A 22092-nucleotide genomic window follows, 5' to 3' on the forward strand; every position below is an offset into this window, starting at 1 on the left:
GGTTCTTTACGTGTGAAGGAATTTCTATTGAGGTATTTTCCGAAGGGGGTAAGAATTTTCCATGGAGTGAGAGCCGGATCCCCGACGTTATATAAAAACGATCAGAAAATAAAAATTTTTTTTCAACGAAAGTAAGGAGCAACATTAAAACTCAAAAAGAGAAGAAATTATTATTTATATGAGGGGCGTTTCCCCCTACCCAATTCTGCACTCTTTACTATAAAGTTTGACATTTCTTCTAATTATTCAAGAATGATTCGTAAGACACATTGGCCGTTCAGTTAGATTAATAAGATTTTTTAAAAGTTCTAAAATAACTTTAACGTGACGACCGAGGTATTACTGAGGGGGAAACCTCCTCACATACTTAATCATTTCTCATAGCTTTAAGCTTCAATGTTGGTCCTTTATTTTCAGTTAAAAAATTTATGTTTTTAATTTAATCACTTGACAGAACTTTGGGTCTCTTTTGGTGGAAACCCCTAACTTTGCACCATAAAATAGCGAAAAATGCCACTTTTCCCTTGTGCAATCTCTTTCCCTACCTAAAAACCTTGTTAAAACTTTAAATTCAGTTTGAATGAATTCTCTCCATTTTCTAGAACCATTGGTTTGGTATAATCATCTCTGGTAAAAAAGGCAAATAAACACGCATCTGTGGCATCCCCGTTCAGCTCAACTATTGTTAGTAATATGCTGCAGTTGGGTTAAAGAGGAGCGCCCTATCAATCAGAACTGGCCATGACCGTTCCTGACAACCAGATCTATGGAGCCGAACGCCACCCTCATTTACATACTACTAACGGGCCCTAGCAATGAGATACACCATATATCCGTACGGGATGGCTCATTAAAATATGTCAATCGGAACTCGTATGGATCCGGCAGGAACCTAAATTGCATACTCATATAGGAACCATTGCATATTGCTATCAGGCTCTAGCAACCAGATGCGGTCCTGACTCTCTCTAGCAATCAGATCCAGCAACCTATACTATTGACCTATATATTTAAACATTTTATTATTAAAATTAACATAAAATCTTTATTGACTGTCGCTAATAAATAACTCATATGTAACACATTTTACACATGTATTTGGTTTATAGAATTGACGATTTCCATTGTAATGTCATATCTCCACTTTTCCATTTTCCGTTTTTATTGCCCACATTTGAATGTGACATTTTTCTTAACTGAACATAAAAAAAAAAATTAAAACATAATTAGTAGTGTAGATTTTTGATGTCTGACGACAGCCCTACCCCTTCAAACCCCGATAAGAACTCATTTGCTTAGAAACTTCTTCAAGACGCATTTGTCTGTTGCATCACAAGGGAAAGTTTTCTAGACGATGCAGGTGTCTGTTATGTCATACAGAATATCTACTTTGGTTGTTATGTTTGCTTGTTACCTAATACTTTCTCTTGTTCTTAAAAAACCTACGAGAGCCAGGGCTTCTTTACTTGATGATTTCTTTGGTTGTTAGGTAATAGGGTTTGTTTGTTATCGAATAGAGAGTCTTTAGAAAAGCTTCAGGGGGCCCAACAAATCAGGAGTTCTCAGATTGTTACGTAATAGGCTTTGGTGTTTAAAAAAATAGTGGAATTGGGTGCGCAATACAAGTACATTTGACGGACATTTTTACGTAATTCTTTGGTGGACATGATTTTTCGGAATTTTTATATGCGACTGCCCCCCGTAGAACTATATGGCTGGCAATCGAAAGTAGTTTTATTGCACGTTTTGATCAATACTAATTATGCACTGGAAAGATAAACACTTACGCATTATTTAAAAAAGTAAAGATGAAATATATCAAAAAAGTGTGTATACATCATAGTGCTATTGTAGCATTGAATGCTGAGAAAGACAAAAATTTGGACTATGAAACAAGTACTAGTGGTAATAGTATTAGAAACTTGTGTGCGAACTATCATGACAGTGAAACATTAAATTTCTAATAAGTACCGAAAAAATTCAATTCTTATGATGGTGGATATGCGAAAGTGAGAACTTTACATATGATGTCACTCAAAGGGAATGCCAACAGAAAAATAATTGATGATGACATGGGGAAAATTCTTGCTAGTCCTTGTGGTAACACCCTACCAAGTGATAAACCCTACCTCAAGCTTTCGCGTATTAGCATTCAATGGAAGGTAGAAAGAAGACAGGCATACTCTTCAACCGATATCATAAACCATGTCTTGTGTACCTGCTGGAACTTTTACCTGTATACAAAATAATGTGGTAATAGACTGTGAAATCGTTTGCAAAATAAAAAGGCATTGGCATATAAAAAAAATATAAAGGCATTGGCACCAAGGAATATAAAGACAAAAGGAAGAAAAACAAACGTTAAGCGTCTCAGCAAACGTTACTAGTACCGTCGACAGTTTATCAACAGAACCAGTTCATTGAATCCAATTATACCGTTTACAACACTCATATTGAACTTGTAGCTGAAACCATGTTAAAAGCCGTGTATGACTCCAAATTGGAATGTTTGCCATGTCAAAAGAAAACATGATGAGTCATTTATGGAAAAATTCTAAACATTTAATTTTCTGTGATGATATTATTAACATGTAACATTGAACATTTTATTATTTCAATAAAAATATCTCATTACTTTACGTTGTTATGTCTCCATTAGTTTTTCGACTACGCTAGCAGCTCCAACGCTTAGAATGCTTATTCAAAAGTCAGATATGCAAGAACATGAATTTTTGAACTTGGACACTATTACCGAGCCCTCGGGTATTTTGCTCGAGTCTCGGATATATTATCTGAGTTTTTAACAAAGTAAATATTTCAAATAACAAGTTTCAGACACGAAACATCCACGGAAAGTCAAAATTCCAAAAAGTATTTCTTGGTGCCGGGGTCTATATAAAGTCGAAAAGCAGTTTTACTCATGACACAGATATGCACTCTAAGCATAAAGTCAAAAATCAATCAATTTGATCGTAAAGACAATCAAACACGCATTTGAGTCAATTTTTTATTCGGTCACATTTCTACTGCTGCCCTCCACTCATTTTCAGTCATTTCAGTTATCAGCTAAGTGAACCTAAACGAACCTAAGTTAAAAGCGGTTCACTCAATGCAACCTAGCTTAAAATTTAGTTTTGCTGCTATCTATGATTAAAGCAGAATAGACAGGAGCACTTGAGATAGTCAAAACATATCGCCATCTATGACTGAAAAGACTGCAAAGCAGTAGGAGGAATGTGACCGAATGAAATAATTGAAAATCTTGTAAATCATGCGGCACAATGCATTTACAATGCATTGATTGTAAATCAATCACATCCAAAGTGGCTAGCCTTCACAAGATTTTTTTGTTTTATTCAATTTAAATTGACTCTCATACTGTTGTTTACAAACAAACTACGAACATAAATATTCTCTTTACCTTTAACAAAGAAAAATTATAACCATTATGCATATCCCATTTTCATTTCTTATTCTAAAATAAACAAAAAACAAACTGTTTTCTAGCACATAAATCAATTAGATTATGAGTAAATGCAACACAAAAGTTGAACATTTCTCTTCGCTGGAAGAATTCTGAACAGAAGTTGAACTTTTTGATATATTAGAATCCTTAGTAGAAGTTCTTTTGCTTTACATGTTGCTTTATTCAATTTAAATTGACTCTCATACTGTTGTTTACAAACAAACTACGCACATAAATATTCTCTTCACCTTTAACAAAGAAAAATGATAACCATTATGCATATACCATTTTCTTTTCTTATTCCAAAATAAACAAAAAACTAACTGTTTGCTAGCTCATAAATGAATTAGATTATGAGTAAACGCAAGACAGAAGTTGAACATTTCTCTTCGCTGGAAGAATTCTGAACAGAAGTTGAACTTTTTGATATATTAGAATCCTTAGTAGAAGTTCTTTTGCTTTACATGTTAAAAATTCCATCACTATTCAATTAACGATGATAAAGCTCCCCAGAGGTTCAGGGTTCTTCTCGGATTCGTTGTGTTGTTTCATCGACAACAGGCTTAGCAGGCATGTCAATACGATAGGGTTGTCATCGGAAATTACGAAAAAAAATCTGGAAACAATTATCTCAAGAAATAACAAAATGACCAGTGGGCGAATTTCACTCTGTGACCCCTGTATAGCAGCCGTCAAATACAGACGATACTGAGAGGCACCAAACCAAGAAATTTTCAGAAACAAACTGTGAAAATTTCGAAAACAAAGATTTGTCAGAATGGTGCCAAAAAATTCTCTAGAGACACAGATCTCTATGGCATACCAACATGTTTTTCTTATGACCACGTTTTATCTGTCTAGGTTGTCGGACTTTCATGGCTTCACACTAAGCCTTTTATGGTTTGAGTATTCGATTGTATTTACACTCAAATATATGTTTGATCGTCTTCATATTCAAATTGATTTTCAACCTTATGCTTGGAGTGCACATCTTTTTCATGCCCAACATTGCTTTTCAACTTTATAAGGATCGCAACACCAAGCAATTTGTTTTCAAAAGGCTTCATAATATCTACTCAGAACAGATTTTTTCTCGAAATTTACAGACTTAGGTTTTTATACCATGTTTTTTTCTCTTTTTTTTTGGGGGGGGGGGTTGTGTCGTGTCTAAAGTTTATTATTTGAGGTTTTCACATTGATATTTTGTGGTTTGGCTTGTCTGAACTTATGAATTTGAATACCTAGCTGTCTGCTAGGACTTTCGGATTAGATATATGACATTTTGTGGACGCGTCGTGTCTGAAGCCTTTTAGTTGAGATGTTCACTTTTTTTAAAAACCCAGGCTAACATATCTCAGACTCTATTACACCGCCTGTGAGCCCGGTAATAGTATCCATATCCAAAAATTCCAATTTTTGCATGTTCGATTTTTGAATAAGTATTCTAATCGTTGGAATTGCTAGCTTACTCTAAAAAAAGCATCCATATTCAAAAATTCCTATTTTGCATGTTCGACTTTTGAATAAGTATTCTAATCGTTGGAATTGCTAGCTTACTCTAAAAAAAGTATCCATATCCAAAAATTCCTATTTTGCATGTTCGACTTTTGAATAAGTATTCTAAACGTTGGTATTGCTAGCTTACTCTAAAAAAAGTATCCATATCCAAAAATTCCTATTTTTGCATGTTCGACTTTTGAACAAGTATTCTAATCGTTGGAATTGCTAGCTTACACTAAAAAAAAGTATCCATATCCAAAAATTCCTATTTTGCATGTCCGACTTTTGAATAAGTATTCTAAACGTTGGGATTGCTAGTTTACTCTAAAAAAAATTCTGGAAAAATAAAAAAGTAGTGCAATAAGGTATTGTTATTTGAATAATGATATGTACATATTAACTCGATCATAAAAAGTTAAGTGTTTTGAATTTGTTCTATAGAATGACTCATCATGTTTTCTCTTGGCATGGCACTTATTCCAGGGTCATATACGGCTTTTAGCATGGTTTCAGCTACAGGTTCAATATGAGTTTTTTCATTGGTATTATTGGATTCATTGACGGCATCGGTTGATAAAACGTCGATTGTACTATTAACGTTTGCTGGTGCTTTGTTTTTTCTTTGATTCTTCTTTATATTCCTTGGTGACATTATCTGTTAATGCCCTTTTTATTTTGCCTACGATTTCACTGTGTATTACCACATTATGTTTACACAGGCAGCAGCTCCAGTATGTAGACAAGACATGGTTTATGATATTAGTAAATGAGTGTGTCTGTCTTATTTTTACCTTCCGTTGAGTGCTAAGACTCAAAAGCTGGCGATAGGTTTTATTACTGGGTAACGTGTTACCACATACAATAGCAAGAAATTGTCCCATGTCATCAAGTATTATTTTTATGTAGGTATTTTCTTTGAGTGATCTCATCTCCGGAGTTCTCACTCTCTTATATCCACCATCTTAAGAATTGAATTTTTTTCAGTACTCGAAAGAAATTTAATCTTTCGCAAGTACGCGTGTTACCACTAGTACTTGTTTCGGGACGACTAACCACATAAAAGTATGAAAGGGCAGCCGCAAAAAAAAAAGAATCCAAAAATTATGTCGAGCAAAGATTATGTAATAATATCCATCTAATGTACTTGTAATCCGCAAACGGTTTCACTATTCGTTGTATTTGTTATACTCCTAGGCCCTGTGAGCCCAGAAGTGTCTCTGGAAATTCCTTTTATAGTGTCTCGTACGATTTGATTAGAATAAACTATACTTATGATAGAAATAAATATTTTTAACAGTCTTTGGCCATTAAGAGATAGCCAGACCATGTGTCTTTTAGCTGACATTGCGTCTTTTAGTTTCTGATACACGAATGTGATAACCAATCCATGATAAACTTTTATTTTCTGCAAATGGTATTTGCAGTAAGAACTTTTATGAAAATCGTCTGTAGTCTAGATACGGCATTTGAAGAGTCTTTAAAGTGCACTCCTTTCATACTAGTCTTGATAAGTCTATTTTGTTTTTTTAATCATTTATTTACTTTTAGCATTTGTCTAAGCAAGCGAATGATGCACGAGAACTCTTAGAGGCTCGCCTAAGAACGTGTGAGCAGCTTGAGTTGACAGCAGCTGAGTTAGAACGAACGAATCAAAAACTGAGGAAGGAGCTCCGGGAGGAAAAGCAGCGGTCAAGAAGGTAAGCAGGATGTTATGTATATACAATCCAAACACATACGTAGGGGGACTTGGTACCATGCCTACCCCCTGGAATTTTAAAACTGTTTCTATAATTTCTTATATTTTCCATTCAGTTCGTCTTTTTTCTGTTTTCTAGTTTTAGCCATCTCGAAGGTCGTATCGTCGGGGGCGGTTAAGGGGTTTTCATCCTCCCCCCCCCCCGAAATGTTTGTCTGAATTGTAAAACGTAACGAAAATAAATATAAACAAACTTGTGATGCGTTAAAAAAATGTACCCCTCCCCCGAATAAAATACTGGATACGACCCTGGTTCTCTCCCCTAAGATAAATTGCAGCTTGCATTCCTTGTCTTGTCCCTTGTCAAGCAAGTTTGCTCTGTCCGGCTTATAAAAATACTTTATATAAAATCTGAGTTTCGTATTGTTTTTCTCCTCGTCACTCCCAATTGTTTTACCATTTTCTTTTGGTGCAAAATTGAATAAAAAGTGAAGTTTGGGTATTCTAGGTTTGGTGGGAAGGTTTGGAGGTGCAGTCTAGGCAGGAATGCAGGGGAATGAATGTCATGCCCACATTTGGGAATTTTATGACTTTTTTTATTGTAATTTCTTTTAGGTGCATTGTCTTTTTAATTCGTTTTTTTTTATGGCACTTAGTATTAACCAAGTGACATATAGCGATCTCATATTCTGTCGGTCTGTCGGTCCCGGTTTTGCAAATTTAGGCACTTCCAGGTAAGCTAGGACGATGAAATTTGGCAGCGTGTCAGGGACCAGACCAGATTAAACTAGGAATAGCCGTTTTCCCGATTTAACTATCTGTTGAAAGCTTGAGCTCCGTTTTGTTCTCCAGGTTATTTTTCGATCTCTGTCCATAATGTCCATAACAAAAATGGGATGTCCGGATGTTATAGGTTTAGGAGAAGGTTTGCCTGTGAAATTGAGGGAACTTAACGACAAATCAGCTTTTTAAAGTTTCAAAGATAAACAGTTTATTTACATTGTGACCTAAGGTTAACCAAAGTTCTTTATCCAGAATTAGCAAGAAGATTTTGTCTTTTGCCATAAAAAAAAAACAAATAAAACCTTTTTGAATTTCCGAAACTTATATTGTATGGTTTGTTGTTTTTGGAGACCAATTCAAAATCAAATAACGTAAGATATCCTCTTAGAGAAAAAATCGTATGGGAAAAAAAATTTATCACTAGAATTAATGATAAATCCCTAAAGCTGGCAAGCGTGAATTGATACAAATTGAAGCAAGCAATTTTTTATTGGATTATAGAATAGTGTTGAATGTATATATTCAAAACACAAAAGCCGTGTGGATAATGGCATACAAAAGAATAAAGGACAACAGTGATCAATCAAAAGCTTTGAAACGAAAATTCCTTTGCACGAGTTAACTCACAATGGCCGAACTCTTCCCAATGACGGCTTGCTTTTCATTAATGAACTGCAAAACAAATTAACTTCCCTTATGATAATTATTCAAGAAAAACATTTAACTTGTAATTAGCTTTTTACGCATCAAAACAGGATGTACGATTCCTAATTACATACGAACTATTTTGGAAATGATCATTAAAACTAAGTGAAAACCATTATTTATTTGCTATTATTTTTTGCTCGAAATAATCTTTTCCTCTTTGAAATTTACCTTGAGTTTGGTCTTCGGTGCGTTAAAAACAAAGCTGTCCATTATGTCATTTGTAACGTTGTGGTGTGTCGGTTGCTTGAGAATCAACTCGGTTGGTGTGAAACTGGCTTGGTTGGAAGCATTTTTTTAAAGGCTCTATAAGCCGCTGACAAAAGTAAAAAAAAAAGAAAAACAAAACCTAAATAACTTTTATAGACAACATAAGCGCTGTTTGGAAGAGGGGGGATGGCCTCCCTGGAAAATAAGAGGACACTTAAAAATGAATCAGAATAAGAAAATGAGAGATTTAGAGATTGAGAGCCCACATTTAAATCCTGGTTAAAACAAATTTCCTACAGTCCTTGTCCCCGACTCTTTAGAAATTTACTTGGTTGGAAGCATTCCATTTAATGCTCTATCAACTGATTAGAAAAGAAAGGAAAGACAAATAAAATTTAAACCGCTTTTGTTAGTAGCTTATTTGCCACCAGGGGCGGAGGCTGCCCTCACAAAAATGGCTTAAAAAGGAGAAAAGTCCCAATTTCAATCCTGGTAAAAGCAAAACTCTCATCAGTACTTGCCCTTTATTCCTCTTTGAAACTATCTTGTCAGCACTCTTGAGAGGTGGGCTAGGCAATCAATCTAAACCGTTTTTATAGGTAGCATATGTGCCACCAGGGGGAGCGCCTGTCCTCACAAAAATGGATTAAAAGAGGAAAATGGGAAACACCGCATTTCAATCCTAGTGAAAATTCAACTCCGTGAAGTATTTTCCCCTCACTCCTTTTAGAAACTATCCTGTCAGTGTTCTTGTTAAGTGAGGTATGGGTAGGTAAGTCTATCAATCTAAATCACTTTTCCAGGTAGCAAATGTACCACTAGGGAGATGGGGCTGTCCTCGCAAAAATGGACTGGAAGAGGAAAATGAGGAACACCCAAATTTCACTCCTGGTAAAACAATACTCCTTGAAATACTTGCCACTTATTCCCTTTAGAAACTATCCCGTCAACCAATGAAGTGGCGGTCAACCAACAACTCAAACTCTCAACTGCTCAACTCAAACAACTGCTAGTGTATAAATTCATTCAAATAATATATAACTGATTCGTTAACGATAGAAGCTATTTATTTTCATTCCTATACTAAAGTGATTTAGGAAACAAATTCTTGGGAATTACGAAAAAGTGCTTGATACCCAAACGTTTCTTCCTTGTTTTTCTTTTTTTTTTCTCCAACACTAGTGGGTTACTGAAACATCTTGGGGGTGCTGAAATAGGGAACCATCCGTGCTTCTTGAAATAAATGTTTTATTTACCCCACCCTTAAGCGCGAGTGTCATTCCCTGGATAATCTTATGTGGGATGGCCCAAGCAAAATACTTCTGCGTAACTTCAAAACTCAAACTGAAAAAGCTTAGGGAACTGTGTATGAAATCAGGGTTTTCACTGGTCCCTTGCAAATCCTTGCCCGAACCCTAATTGATAAGCTCTTAGTTTGCAGTAAAACCTGAAAAAATATTTTATCATGTCATAATTTTGGTGATAGACCCATTCCTGAAAGTTTCTTTCAATTTGAAAAGTTCTGGGGTTACCCAAATAGTTAATATAAAGCTAGAAACTGCGAACGAAGCGAGAAGCAAATTTTGAGCTTCTAATCAGTGCTAGCTCCCACTTGCTATTAGGTCTTGGGCTGAGTTGAGTCAAACAGGACTTGCCTTAACTGAAGTTTGAGCTACATAGGGGTTGAGTTAGACAAGGGTTCATTTAAACGAGGGTTCAGTTAAACGGCGTTGAGTTTCTAGGCAGGGTCAGTCGAGCGAGGCTCAGCTGAATAGGGTCGGGTTGCACGGGAGTCCAGATAAACGAAAATTCAGTTGTACAAGGCTTCAGTTGAGCAAGGGATCAGCTGAACGGTGCTCAGTTGCACGAGAGTAACGTTACACGAGAGTTCAGTTTTACGGGAGTTGAGTTACACGGGGACTGAGTTAAGCGGGTGTTCAGTTGCACCTGAGAACAGATGCAGAATTAACAGAGCTCAATTACATAGGTTCAGTTTCACGGGGCTCATTTTGATGAGGTTCAGTTGCACGCACACTGAAGGTAAGGAGCAGCATTTAAACTTCAAACGAATAGAAATTATTCCCTATATGTAGAGAACTGCCCCCTCCTCATCCCTCGTTCTTTACGCTAAAGCTTGACTTTTTGTCATAATTCTTTAAGAAAAGACTCCCGAGACACAAGGCGTGTTGAATTTGAATAACAAGTATCTTCTTCCTCAGATACGCAGCATTTTTGTTTATTTTAATGGTTACTGTTGCTTCTTACTCTCTGTTGAAAAAACATATTTGTTTTATTTAATTTGTTTTAGAACTGCAAATGGACGGGAAAGGTTCTTTATTTCAAAGTGAAGTCAATATAATACGTAAACAGCACGTTTTATGACGTTGACCATATTTTTGTTTCCACTGTCATCTATTCTTTGCTTAAACAGTATTAAGAAACAGATATTCAGTTATTAGATATTACAGTATTAAGAAACTCTTATTGAAGAAACAGATCTTTGTGTATTTGTAAATCCTTCTTTTTGAATCAATATATCAACTCCAAAGCCCTTTAGTTCAAGGAGAACGGGTTCTTCTATTAAAGTTTCCTCCCCCCCCCCAACTAATCAAGAACTAGCCTAAAGTGCGATTTTTCGTTACGCCTCTCGCAGTTGCAGCAAGAAGGTTTTTACTAAAAGAGAAATCTACTTGTAGAAAGATCATTCGACTATCCTCCCTCAACGTCTCCCTTTTTATATATCACAATTTGGTACGATTTGTGGTATGTTAAGGAAGGCGGAAAAGGCAAAGAAAAACTAATTAACACTGTAGTATTTGATTTTTTTTATGCTTGGAACTTTTTCACAAGTCTGGTAATCCGGCGTGCAAAGAGTGGGGTAGCATGGTAGCGGTGCTACTTTTCAGTTTTCATAGCCTAGTGAAGTTTGTCGGCAGACCTTGTTAGAAATTGCCAGTGTTTCCACTATCCTCAAATTTGTCGGCAGCTTTTGGAATTGTGTCGGTTTCTGCTACTGGCCGCTTTGGAACTTTTTTCATGCCTTCTGGTAATTAAGTTTAACTACCAAAAAACATTAAACAATTTCAACCAAAGCTAATTTCTCATTTTCTAAATCGTATACCCAGCGTAAACACTAGAATGCAAAAGGCTTAATCCTTAATCCTAATCAAAAATCCTTCGTTTTCTATTGTTTTATTTTTTCTGACTTGTGCTCTTGTGATGGAGAGTATGGATGTGCAATATCGATTGAATTTATTTCCTTTTTTTGGCTACATTCTTTTACGAAAAACAGAAATGATGAAAACGTTGCAAAGACATACGAAGAGAAATTAAAGGTCCAAGTGAATTAGGAGTAAGGTTTAAATCTGGATAAGAGGTGTAAATTATTACTGAACTTCCAGCGGAGTCTGTCAGACGACAGGTATACAAAAAAAACTGTGTGTACAATCATCTCAGGGAATCGAAAACCTACCAACTCTCTAATGTCTCTAACTAGAAATTACTGCTTTAGGTACGTGGTGTATAATGTCACTCGATTATATTGCGAGCTGGATAAGTGGCTGGCTGCGAGTCACCGACATAACCAACTGCTGTATGATAGGGAAATTACTGTATAGATGTCCAGATAGCAACTGATTAGGCAACTTGCTGATGACTTCAATGAGTTATTATATGATTTTAAATGATTATTATTTTGATTGATAAGGAAAATAGCATTGGTGTACAGTTAAAGACCAAGTTCAATTAAACCAAGAGGATTGAGATTAACAATTTGTGGAAATAGCTGCTTTAAATGAAAATCAGCTAGTAAAAGTATCTGAAAAATAGCATTTTACTTGGGATTATTCTCCCATATAATACTACTAGTAATGTTGAAAGATATAGTCCCCAGACTTGGATAGAAAAGACTTATTTCTAAGGGATCTAAAGATCAAGCCTTAAGCCCCTTTCACGTTGACCCGTTTGCCTTTCGCTCTGAGCTACGTAAACTCTATTTCAAGGAGGCACACTCGTGCCTCTTTAAAGAGGCGAACCACGACAATGTTAAGCGATCTTCCGTTCCAGTGGTCGCAGAGGGATGGGGAGGGATGCATTTCGTAGCCCGAGCTCCAACTAAGAAACCTGCCAAATTTCATCCCCCTTCAACTTTTCCTTCATGGGGAAAATCTGGCCGAAAGTTTTGACCCCCCAGCCCCCCTTTAACGTTGTCCGATCGGGCTGAAACTCACAAGTTAAGGTCCCCTAAGGCCCAGGAGCTTATCCGCGAAATTTCAGCTCGATCTGATAACTCCTTCCCTGTTTTCCAGAAACCACGCATAGCCACTTAATGTTCATGTTCTCCTTTTGTTTGTTTTTTTCTGCCACGCCTACAGGTCACAGCCGACATAGGATCTGGGTGTACGAAGACTCATTCGACGCGGAATTCTCCGAGTAATTTTCCTGGAAAGTTTCGTCGGAAAATCGTAACCCCCCGATTTTCTAGCTTAGAAAAACCCATTTCCCCATAAGAGCCCATGTTAATTTTTGAAATTCTTAAAAGTTATTTAAAAGTTATATTTATACACATGCAGGTATTTCGACTTCAAACATGCCCGGTTAGCTCAGTCGGTAGAGCGTGGGACTTTTAATCCTAAGGCCAAGGGTTCAAGTCCCTTATCGGGCGGTTTTTTTTCACAAAATATGAAAAAAACTTCGTTTTCTAAAAGAGTTAAAGAGGCTGCGTCCCAAAGTCGAACCTTAAAACGTACAGGAATTAGGAGAGGCAGTCCTAATTCCTGTACGAGGAGTATAGGAATTATTAAATTATATCCACCATGGATTGTAGAAAAACGTACAGAAATAATATGAAAAAAACTTCGTTTTCTTAAAGAGTTAAAGAGGCTGCGTCCCAAAGTCGAACCTTAAAACGTACAGGAATTAGGAGAGGCAGTTGGGGGGCTGCCGCCCCCCAAACCCCCCGCTTTTAAAGACTCTTTTGTACAGGTTTTTTGTTTTGTTAATTAAAAGAGGGCCTTTCCGAAGCCAAGACCGGGGGGTTAGGGGGGCGGCAGCCCCCCACAACAAAAAACCTGTACAAAAGAGTCTTTAAAAGCGGGGGGTTTGGGGGGCGGCAGCCCCCCAACTGCCTCTCCTAATTCTTGTACGTTTTAAGGTTCGACTTTGGGACGCAGCCTCTTTAACTCTTTAAGAAAACGAAGTTTTTTTCATATTATCTCACTTACGACGGTACAACGCAGAGCTTGAGCTTAGTGTAAGATTAAATAAAAAAAACTAATTTTTTTAGCTGAAAGTAAGGAGCGACATTAAAACTTAAAACGAACAGAAATTACTCCGTATATGAAATGGGTTTTCCCTTCGCAATCCCTCGCTCTTTGCGCTAAAGTTTTTAATTGTTTTAAAAAGTAGAATTGTGGCAAAGAGTCAAACATTAGCGTAAAGAGCGAGGGATTGCGGAGGGACAACCCATTTCATATACGGAGTAATTTCTGTTCGTTTTAAGTTTTAATGTCACTCCTTACTTTCAGCTAAAACAAATTAGTTTTTTTTATTTAATTTCTGAACGTTTTTGAATTAATGCATGTTTGGTTTTGGCTCTCCGCACATAAATTATTAAAATGAAATTTGTATATTAATTCTTTTTTTGGCTAAATGGCTTTCTCTTAGTTTTTGATCAGACGATTTTGAGAAATAAGGGGTGGAGAAGGAGGTCTAGTTGCCCTCCAATTTTTCGGCTACTTAAAAAGGCAACTAGAACTTTTAATTTTTAACGAACGTTTTTATTAGTAAAAAATATACGTAACTTAAGAATTAACTTACGTAACAAACTTTTATAATCTTATATTTTTATTATGTATACGAGGGGGTTTGTACCCTCGTTAATACCTCGCTCTTTACACTAAATCGTAAGTTTTGTCCCAATTCTTTAAGAATGACCCCTGAATCAGAAAGGCCGTAGAATAAATAGTTGAAATTACTAAAAATACTTTAGCATAAAGAGCGAGGTATTTATCTCCTCCTAAATACCTCGCTCTTTATGCTAAAGTATTTTTAGAACCCCTCATATGCGTATTAATCTCTGGTCGTTTTAAGTTTCAATGCTACTCCTTCCTTTCATTTGAAAAAAGTTTTCATGTTTATTTTTCATTGTTTTCTTATAGTAATGCTAGAAAATCCTGCGCCCTTTTCATTGAATTTTTCTTCCCCCATGACAGATTCCTCCAAGGAAAGATCCTCCAACATAGCCCCCTCCCCTCAGCCCCAACCCCAAACAAAATAAAATCCCCCTGAAAACGTCTGTACACTTCCCAATAACCATTACTATATGTAAACACTGGTCAAAGTATGTAACTTGCAGCCCCTCCCCCAGGGATTGTGGGGGAGTAAGTCATCCCCAAAGACATAGTTATTATAGTTTTCGACTATGTTGAACAAAATGGCTATCTCAAAATTTTGATCCGTTGACTTTGGGAAAAAATGAGCGTGGGAGGGGGCCTAGATGCCATCCAATTTTTTTGGCCACTTAAAAAGGGCACTAGAACTTTTCATTTCCGTTAGAATGAGCCCTCTTGCGACATTCTAGGACCACTTGGTCGATACGATGACCCCTGGAAAAAAAAAAAAAACAAATAAACACGCACCCGTGATTTGTCTTCTGGCAAAAAATACAAAATTTCACATTTGTGTAGATAGGAGCTTGAAACTTCTACAGTAGGGTAAGACTAAACTTGATGAAACTTATATATTTAAAATCAGCATTAAAATGCGATTCTTTCGATGTAGCTATTGATATCAAAATTCCATTTTTTAGAGTTTTGGTTACTATTGAGTCGGGTCGCTCATTACTACAGTTCGTTACCACGAACTGTTTGATCAACCGGGACTGCACCAAAGACTATGGGTAACTTATAAGAGCGGAAACTGGCGTTAGAGCCGGTAAAAAAAATATCTCCTACGCCTTCCAGATTTTCGTGATAGTTGGCGTTTTTTTCAAGCTTTGTAAGCGTTTTTTTTTTTTTTTTTTTTTTTTTTTTTTTTTTTTGTGTCAGGAACTGAGATCAGACACTGATTACTACACTAGTTTTACCAACTACACAAATTAAATTAATCATTTTTATTATTAGACTTAAAAAATCCCAAGTGTCACCAAGTTCTAGATGGTGTTGAGTGTTATTTTGGTCGGCACTAGTGCCAGTATCTCTCTTGTAAGTTACCAATACTCTTTGGACTTTACCATAAGAGCTCCCTGATTCCTAAAATAAAAGCTACACAAATAATGCACGGGGGCCATTCTGTGATATTATCAACAAGGAATTCCGCGTAAGCATGGCTCTTTCCAGCAGCTTTTCCACATAATTACATAAAAAAAAACTAGTTTTTTTAACTGGAAGTAAGGTGCGACATTATAACTTAAAACTAACAGAAATTACTCCGTATATGAAATGGGTTGTCCCCTCCGCAATGAGGGATTGCGGAGGGGACAACCCATTTCATATACGGAGTAATTTCTGTTCGTTTTAAGTTATAATGTCGCTCCTTACTTTCAGTTAAAAAAACTAGTTTTCTTATGTAATTTCTGAACGTTTTTGAATTAATGCATGTTTGATTTTGGCTCTCCACACATCAATTATTAAAATGAAACTTGCATTTAATTCCTTTTTTGGCTAAATGGCTTTCTCTTAGTTTTGATCAGACGATTTTGAGAAATAAGGGGTGGGGAAAGCCTAGTTTTTTTTCGGTTTTAGTAAAAAATATACGTAAATTAAGAATTAGCTTACGTAATATTCTTAAATTTTTATTATGTATATGAGGGGGTTTGTCCCCTCGTTAATACCTCGCTCTTAAGTTTTGTCCCAATTCTTTAAGAATGACCACTGAATCCGAATGGCCGTAGAATAAATAGTTGAAATTACTAAAAATACTATAGCATAAAGAGCGAGGTATCTGTCTCCTCCTAAATACCTCGCTCTTTATCCTAAAGTATTTTTAGAACTCCTCATATGCGTAATAATCTCTGTTCGTTTTAAGTTTCAATGCTGCTCCTTACTTTCAATTGAAAAAACTTTTCCATATTTATTTTTTCATTGTTTTTTTTTTTAGTAATTTTAGAAAATCCTGCGCCCTTTTCATTGAATTTATGTTCCCCCATGACATATTTCTCCAAGAAAAGATCCTCCCACATAGCTCCCTCCCCTCAACCCTACCCCCAAAAGCAAAAAAATCCCCTGAAAACGCCGTACACTTCCCAATAACCATTATTATATGTAAACACTGGCCGAAGTTTGTAACTTGCAACCCCTCCCCCAGGGACTGTGGGGGAGTAAGTCATTCCCAAAGACATAGTTATTACGGTTTCCACTTGGTCGATACGATGACCCCTGGGAAAAAAAAAAAATAAATAAATAAACACGCACCCGTGATTTGTCTTCTGGCAAAAAATATGAAATTCCACATTTCTGTAGATAGGAGCTTGAAACTTCTACTGTATGGTTCTCTGGTACGCTGAATCTGATGGTGTGATTTTCGTTAAGATTCTATTACTTTTAGGGGTTGTTTTCCCCTATTTTTTAAAATAAGGCAAATTTTCTCAGGCTCGTAACTTTTGATTCGTAAGACTAAACTTGATTAAACTTATATATTTAAAATCAGCATTAAAATGCGATTCTTTTTGATGTAGCTATTGATATCAAAACCCCATTTTTTAGAGTTTTGGTTGCTATTGAGCCGGATCACTCCTTACTACAGTTCGTTACCACAAACTGTTTGATTAATAAGCGCTCGATTTTTTTTTTTTTTTTTTTACTGGACTATTGTTAACACCAAATACATACTTCTGTTGTGTTCAACTACCAGCTAAAGCTAGGTCATCTCTTGATTTAACTAGCTGAAGGATTGAATTTCTAATTAAAACAACAATTTATTATGGAAGATTGAAATTAACTTGAATGAAAATTGTATTGTTAAAGGAATGAAATTATTTTTCATTTGTCAAAAAAATAATAGAAGAAACAGACAATGGAAACATGCAATGTTTCCAATATAAAAGCTTTTCACGTAGTTGTTGAAGACTTTTATGCAACACGGGCTTCATCACTGCGCAAAGAAAACGTATCGCACCGACGCATCAATGTAATAAATATGTTAACAAAAAAGTGGGAAGAACGAAGAACCTCATTAGGTTAGGCTAGAGAAGAAATGTATCCAAGGAAATCCTTTCCCTGCGACTCAACGCACCGGTTTGTTACTAGAGAGAGGGTGCTCATACTATGGACCTTTGGGAAACATTGAAGAATAGCTGGAAATTGCTTGCTTTTTTCAAAAAAAATAATGTGAGTTCTGCTGAAAAAAATAATTACGATAGGGTTAAGCGTGGCCTTAGTTGTTTTCTAAAACAAAAAAGAGCCAACAGGGTTTTAGCAAGAAATGATGTTTTGGAACTTGTTAATTTTTCAGGACGCTCTCAAGAATTTTAGATCTGAGAAAACCGGTTTCATAGCCACAAATACAAGTGACGGGTGACAGAATGCATTGAGCTATATAATTTGGGGTATTTTTAGAAGCTTAGTAAAGTATAGCGGGTCTACATGCAAAGTGTGTTGGTACAATTATTCTGCATATTAAGAAGTCAAAATTATTTTCCAACTTCACGCTGTTTAAATATTTACCGCCCTCCCTAATATGTAAATATATACCCAAATTATAAAAGTTCAATTGTGTCACCTGTCACTTGTCTTTGTAGCTATGAAGCCGGTTTTCTCAAATATAAAATTCTTGAGCGTGTTGTGAATAATTAACAAGTGCCAATGTGTTTAATATATCAAACATCTGAATAGGAAGTTTCGATATATTCATGATTTGAGCCAATGTTAGCAGTTTTCTTGGTCTAAAGGTGGGTCATCTAAAAGTGCGCAAATGCGCCCCATCTGGTCACTCTGTTTTTGACTCCTCTTTTCCTGTTTGGAACACTGGTTTTAGTAGCTGAGGTGACGATGAAAGTTTGTTTAAAACCACGTTGTTCTGTACTCTAAAATTTTGAATATTTTCAGGCTCAAGAATATTTTAGCTCTAAGAATTTATAACAGTTGCGGCTGCTTTGCGCAAAGGTGGTCTGACATAAATGATGCTAATGAACTCAGTTGAAACGACCTTCTTTTCCAATCATTCATCTTTTGTGCTAATCTTGGAAGCAGAAATTTCGCTATTGCGTGCAATTACACATTCGCCATACTTCATCCATGAAAAGGAAGCTCTGCTTACACACCTGAAAGTGATTAACGAGTTTCAAACATATAAGTAAATTAAAAATGATTAATTCACACCTTCATTTGAACCTTTTTTTTATAAGGTTCTGCACTCATAGTAAAGTGCTTAGTTATCCTTTTAGCAAAAACTAAACAATTGATTTCAAATACATTTTAATATCCGTTGTTGATTTAATCTAAAAAAATAAATCGCTATTATAATCAATGGATTGGAAAAACTGGAAATAACAAATGAAATTAAACAAAATATCCTAAATATAATGATTTTGATTCGTGGAAACTCAGCAATTTAAGATTTTTTTTTCTCTTTTATTTTATTTTTTTTTTTCAAAGTTATAAATTTAATAAAATGTGTACTGTGAAATTTGTTTTCAGTAAAGGACAAATGATGCAAATGGATTTAGAGCTCTTACAGTTAGAGGAGAAGGAAGGGGGTAGTAAATAAACTTCAACTGGAAGTAATTTTGTTCGTTTTGAGTTTTCATTTTTAAAATTTATTTAATCGTCTATATCAGTATATGTTACATTTATGTTTGATATGATCGTTTATTTTTATTTTTGGTGGATTTGAGTTTGAGTTGTTATAGGACTCTATTTTTTGCTGCCTTAAGTTTAATATGGCTCTTTACGTTTATTTGAAAGAAAAAAAAACAGCCATTAGCCTTTCCTGAAATTTCGCTGAAATTTCGCAGATACATCCTTTGGACAGCTAAGATACACACCTTGTCTTTTAATCGAGTACAAACTCTACATCAACATTCTCTGAAAGTTTCAATTTAATAAACTTAATACCTCCTTCGATATTACTCCTATTACACACACCGTTTTATACAGATGTATATACATAATATCCAGTTCAATGCCCCCTTTTATTTTTAGCTAAACACTAATCGCCGATGCTGATATATTGCAACTGCACCCTTTTGACATTCACAGAGTTGTATATTGATTAAGTTCATTTTCACCCTGAACATTCTCCGAAAATTTCAACTTAACACCCTCCACTGTTCCTGACTTATTGCAGACGTGCTGTTTTGATAACCTGGGTGCAAATTGTTCTTGTTTTTTTTTTTTCATCCCCCGTAGGATTCCATGCAATTTTCAACTTAATACCCCTAGCTGTTCCTGAAATAATTATAGATACGCCCAAGTTCGCCTTTTTAACATGCCTTGAAAGGTTCAACTTAATGCCCTCAGCGGCTCCTGAGACATTGCTTATGTGTCCTTTTAACTATCAGAATGCACATAGTGTGCTTTTATTTTATTCTAAACCCCCCTCAATATTCCCTGAAAGTAGCCAGAAGCTGATGTAATAGCAATTGTAATCAATCGCAGTCACATTCGCAAGTTGTTGCAGTCAGAAGTGATGTGGTCACAGTTGCAGTCGCAACCAGTCGCGTGTGCAGCCATGGAAAGCTTCAAGCTGATACCGTTAGCGCTTCCTAAGATATTGCATATTCATAGCCTTGACGCGCACAGTATCTTTTGATTTAGTTCAGAATCCCATTTAATATTCTCTGAAGTTTCACCTAACACTCTTAGCTTTTTTGGACACACCCACCATCAAACATTACTCATTTCGCAATAATAAATCCTTGTGTATTGTGTATTGTGTAGATTGCAGCTACGCTCAGTAACAACCGGGATGCATGTAGTGTTGCTAAGTCCAACATCCTTCTCAACAATCTTAAAAATTCTTACTCTGGAGGCTGTGGGGGTATTTTATCCCTGGAGGCAGAGCTACTAGACCTTTTAACTATTTTGAACAAAATCCCTTTTTCAAAATTTTGACCAGTATTAAGGGCTGGTAGCCCTCTAATCACTTTTCAACGTACCTCCCAGCATGTTCCGAGGTCTAACTTAATACCCTGAGCCGTTATTAAAATATTGCAGATCCTCCTTTTTGATAAACTGGATGCTCATTATGCCTTTGGATTTAATAATCCCTACAATATTCTCCATCATTTTAATACTCTTAGCCTTTTTAGATACTCACATAATCAAACACTTCCTTCTTTTCTTAATGAAAAATCCTTTCTGTAAACAATAGGCAAACTGCATAATTTACAATCCTTGTCCCCGGGCTGTGGCGGGCTTCACACCCTCGGAGGCATAGCTATGAGAATTTTTGATTAGTTTCAATAAAATAACAATTTCAAAGTTTCGTTCAGTGTAGAAAAGAGGGAATGCCTAAAAAGGTGGTGAGAAAGGAACTGATTGCCCTTTGATCTCTCTTCAACTTCCCCTTAACATATCTAAAGTTTCAACTGAATACCCTTAGCCGTTCCTTAGATACTGTTGTTATTACCTTTTCACAACCAACAAGCACACAGTTTGTTTTCATTGTGTTAGGCATACCTCTCAACATTTCCTTAAAATTTCACCTTAATATTCGAAGCTTTCCTGGGTATCCTGGATCGAACATGCCTTCTTTTCTTAATTCATTTTAAAAAAGCGTTTTCCAAAAAATAAGTTATTCAAAGAAGAGTAAAGAACTATTAAACCAAAAATTAGCAGAAATAAAATCAAGTAATCTACCATGCGTAAAACTGTCACAAATCACCATCAATAATTAAATGAAACCCAAGAGGACCAGAAACTACAATAAATAACCGAGTCAAATTGAAAACAAGCAGAAATTAACATAAGTAGGACTGACAACCCCCACGTCTTCTCAACACCAGAACATAATTTCCACTTTACTGAAAGAGAAAAATGCAAATGAATGTGCATTGTCAGTTTAATATACATATGCTGATATTTACTGGTTAAAGTCTTAGTAATTTTGATTTATTAAAGTTAAAAAATTCAAAACATAATTTTTGTTGTCAATTAAGTGCAAATTATGATTTTGTCTTGAGAAGGCATGAGGTTTGTCAGCTCTACTCATACTAATTTCTGCTTGTTCTGAGTTTGACTCAGCTATTTATTGTAATTTCTGTTGTAATACCCTTGCCCCCAGACTCTAGGTGGTTGGTTTCAACACTGAACCCCCTTGTTACATAATCCTTAGACTATTTTGAATAGAATGGCTATCTCAAAATTTATGTTGGATGCATTTAAGGAAAAGAAGACGTGGGGAGCTAGTTGCCCTCTGATCACTTTTAACTCTTAAAAAGGGCACTAGAGCTTCTTATTTCCAATCGAATGAGCCCCCTCCGAAGCTTATACGACCATCACTTCCATAAAAACCGTATATATTAATAGAGGGTAACTAGTATAAATAACAGTCCTTGTTCTGAGGACTGTGGGGAGGGGGAGTTCTGTCATCCCTAAAGACAACATTTTTGTTTTACCTTTCAACTATGCTGAACAAAATGGCTATCTCGATTTTGATTAAATATGTTTGGGGAACTGATAGGCGTGGTTAGGGGCAGATCTAGAGCAAAATTTTGGGGAAGTCCCAATGTAACAAGGGTGCCAATGAGAAAAATCTGGGGAGAGTATTGTGACAAAGATTCGAATAATTGACC

The 22092-nt window shown here is 35.9% G+C and overlaps 1 protein-coding gene and 1 long non-coding RNA gene across 3 annotated transcripts in view; one reads left to right on the forward strand and one right to left on the reverse strand.

Moving 5' to 3' along the window:
- The window catches only part of LOC136039910 (BICD family-like cargo adapter 2), a 154797-nt gene that overhangs the window by 51454 nt on the left and 81251 nt on the right, over positions 1–22092 (forward strand). For both annotated transcript variants that reach the window (XM_065723901.1, XM_065723902.1), the window contains exon 4: positions 6515–6663. In XM_065723901.1, coding sequence (XP_065579973.1) covers positions 6515–6663 — 149 coding nt within the window. The remainder of the gene's footprint in view (positions 1–6514; positions 6664–22092) is intronic.
- LOC136039911 (uncharacterized) overlaps positions 18409–22092 on the reverse strand; it is a 69005-nt gene continuing 65321 nt past the window's right edge. Inside the window, exon 3 of the long non-coding RNA XR_010620581.1 lies at positions 18409–18618. This is a non-coding gene — a long non-coding RNA (uncharacterized LOC136039911). The remainder of the gene's footprint in view (positions 18619–22092) is intronic.

Source organism: Artemia franciscana, chromosome 20 (genome assembly GCF_032884065.1).
Source record: "Artemia franciscana chromosome 20, ASM3288406v1, whole genome shotgun sequence".
Classification (NCBI taxonomy): Eukaryota; Metazoa; Arthropoda; class Branchiopoda; order Anostraca; family Artemiidae; genus Artemia; species Artemia franciscana.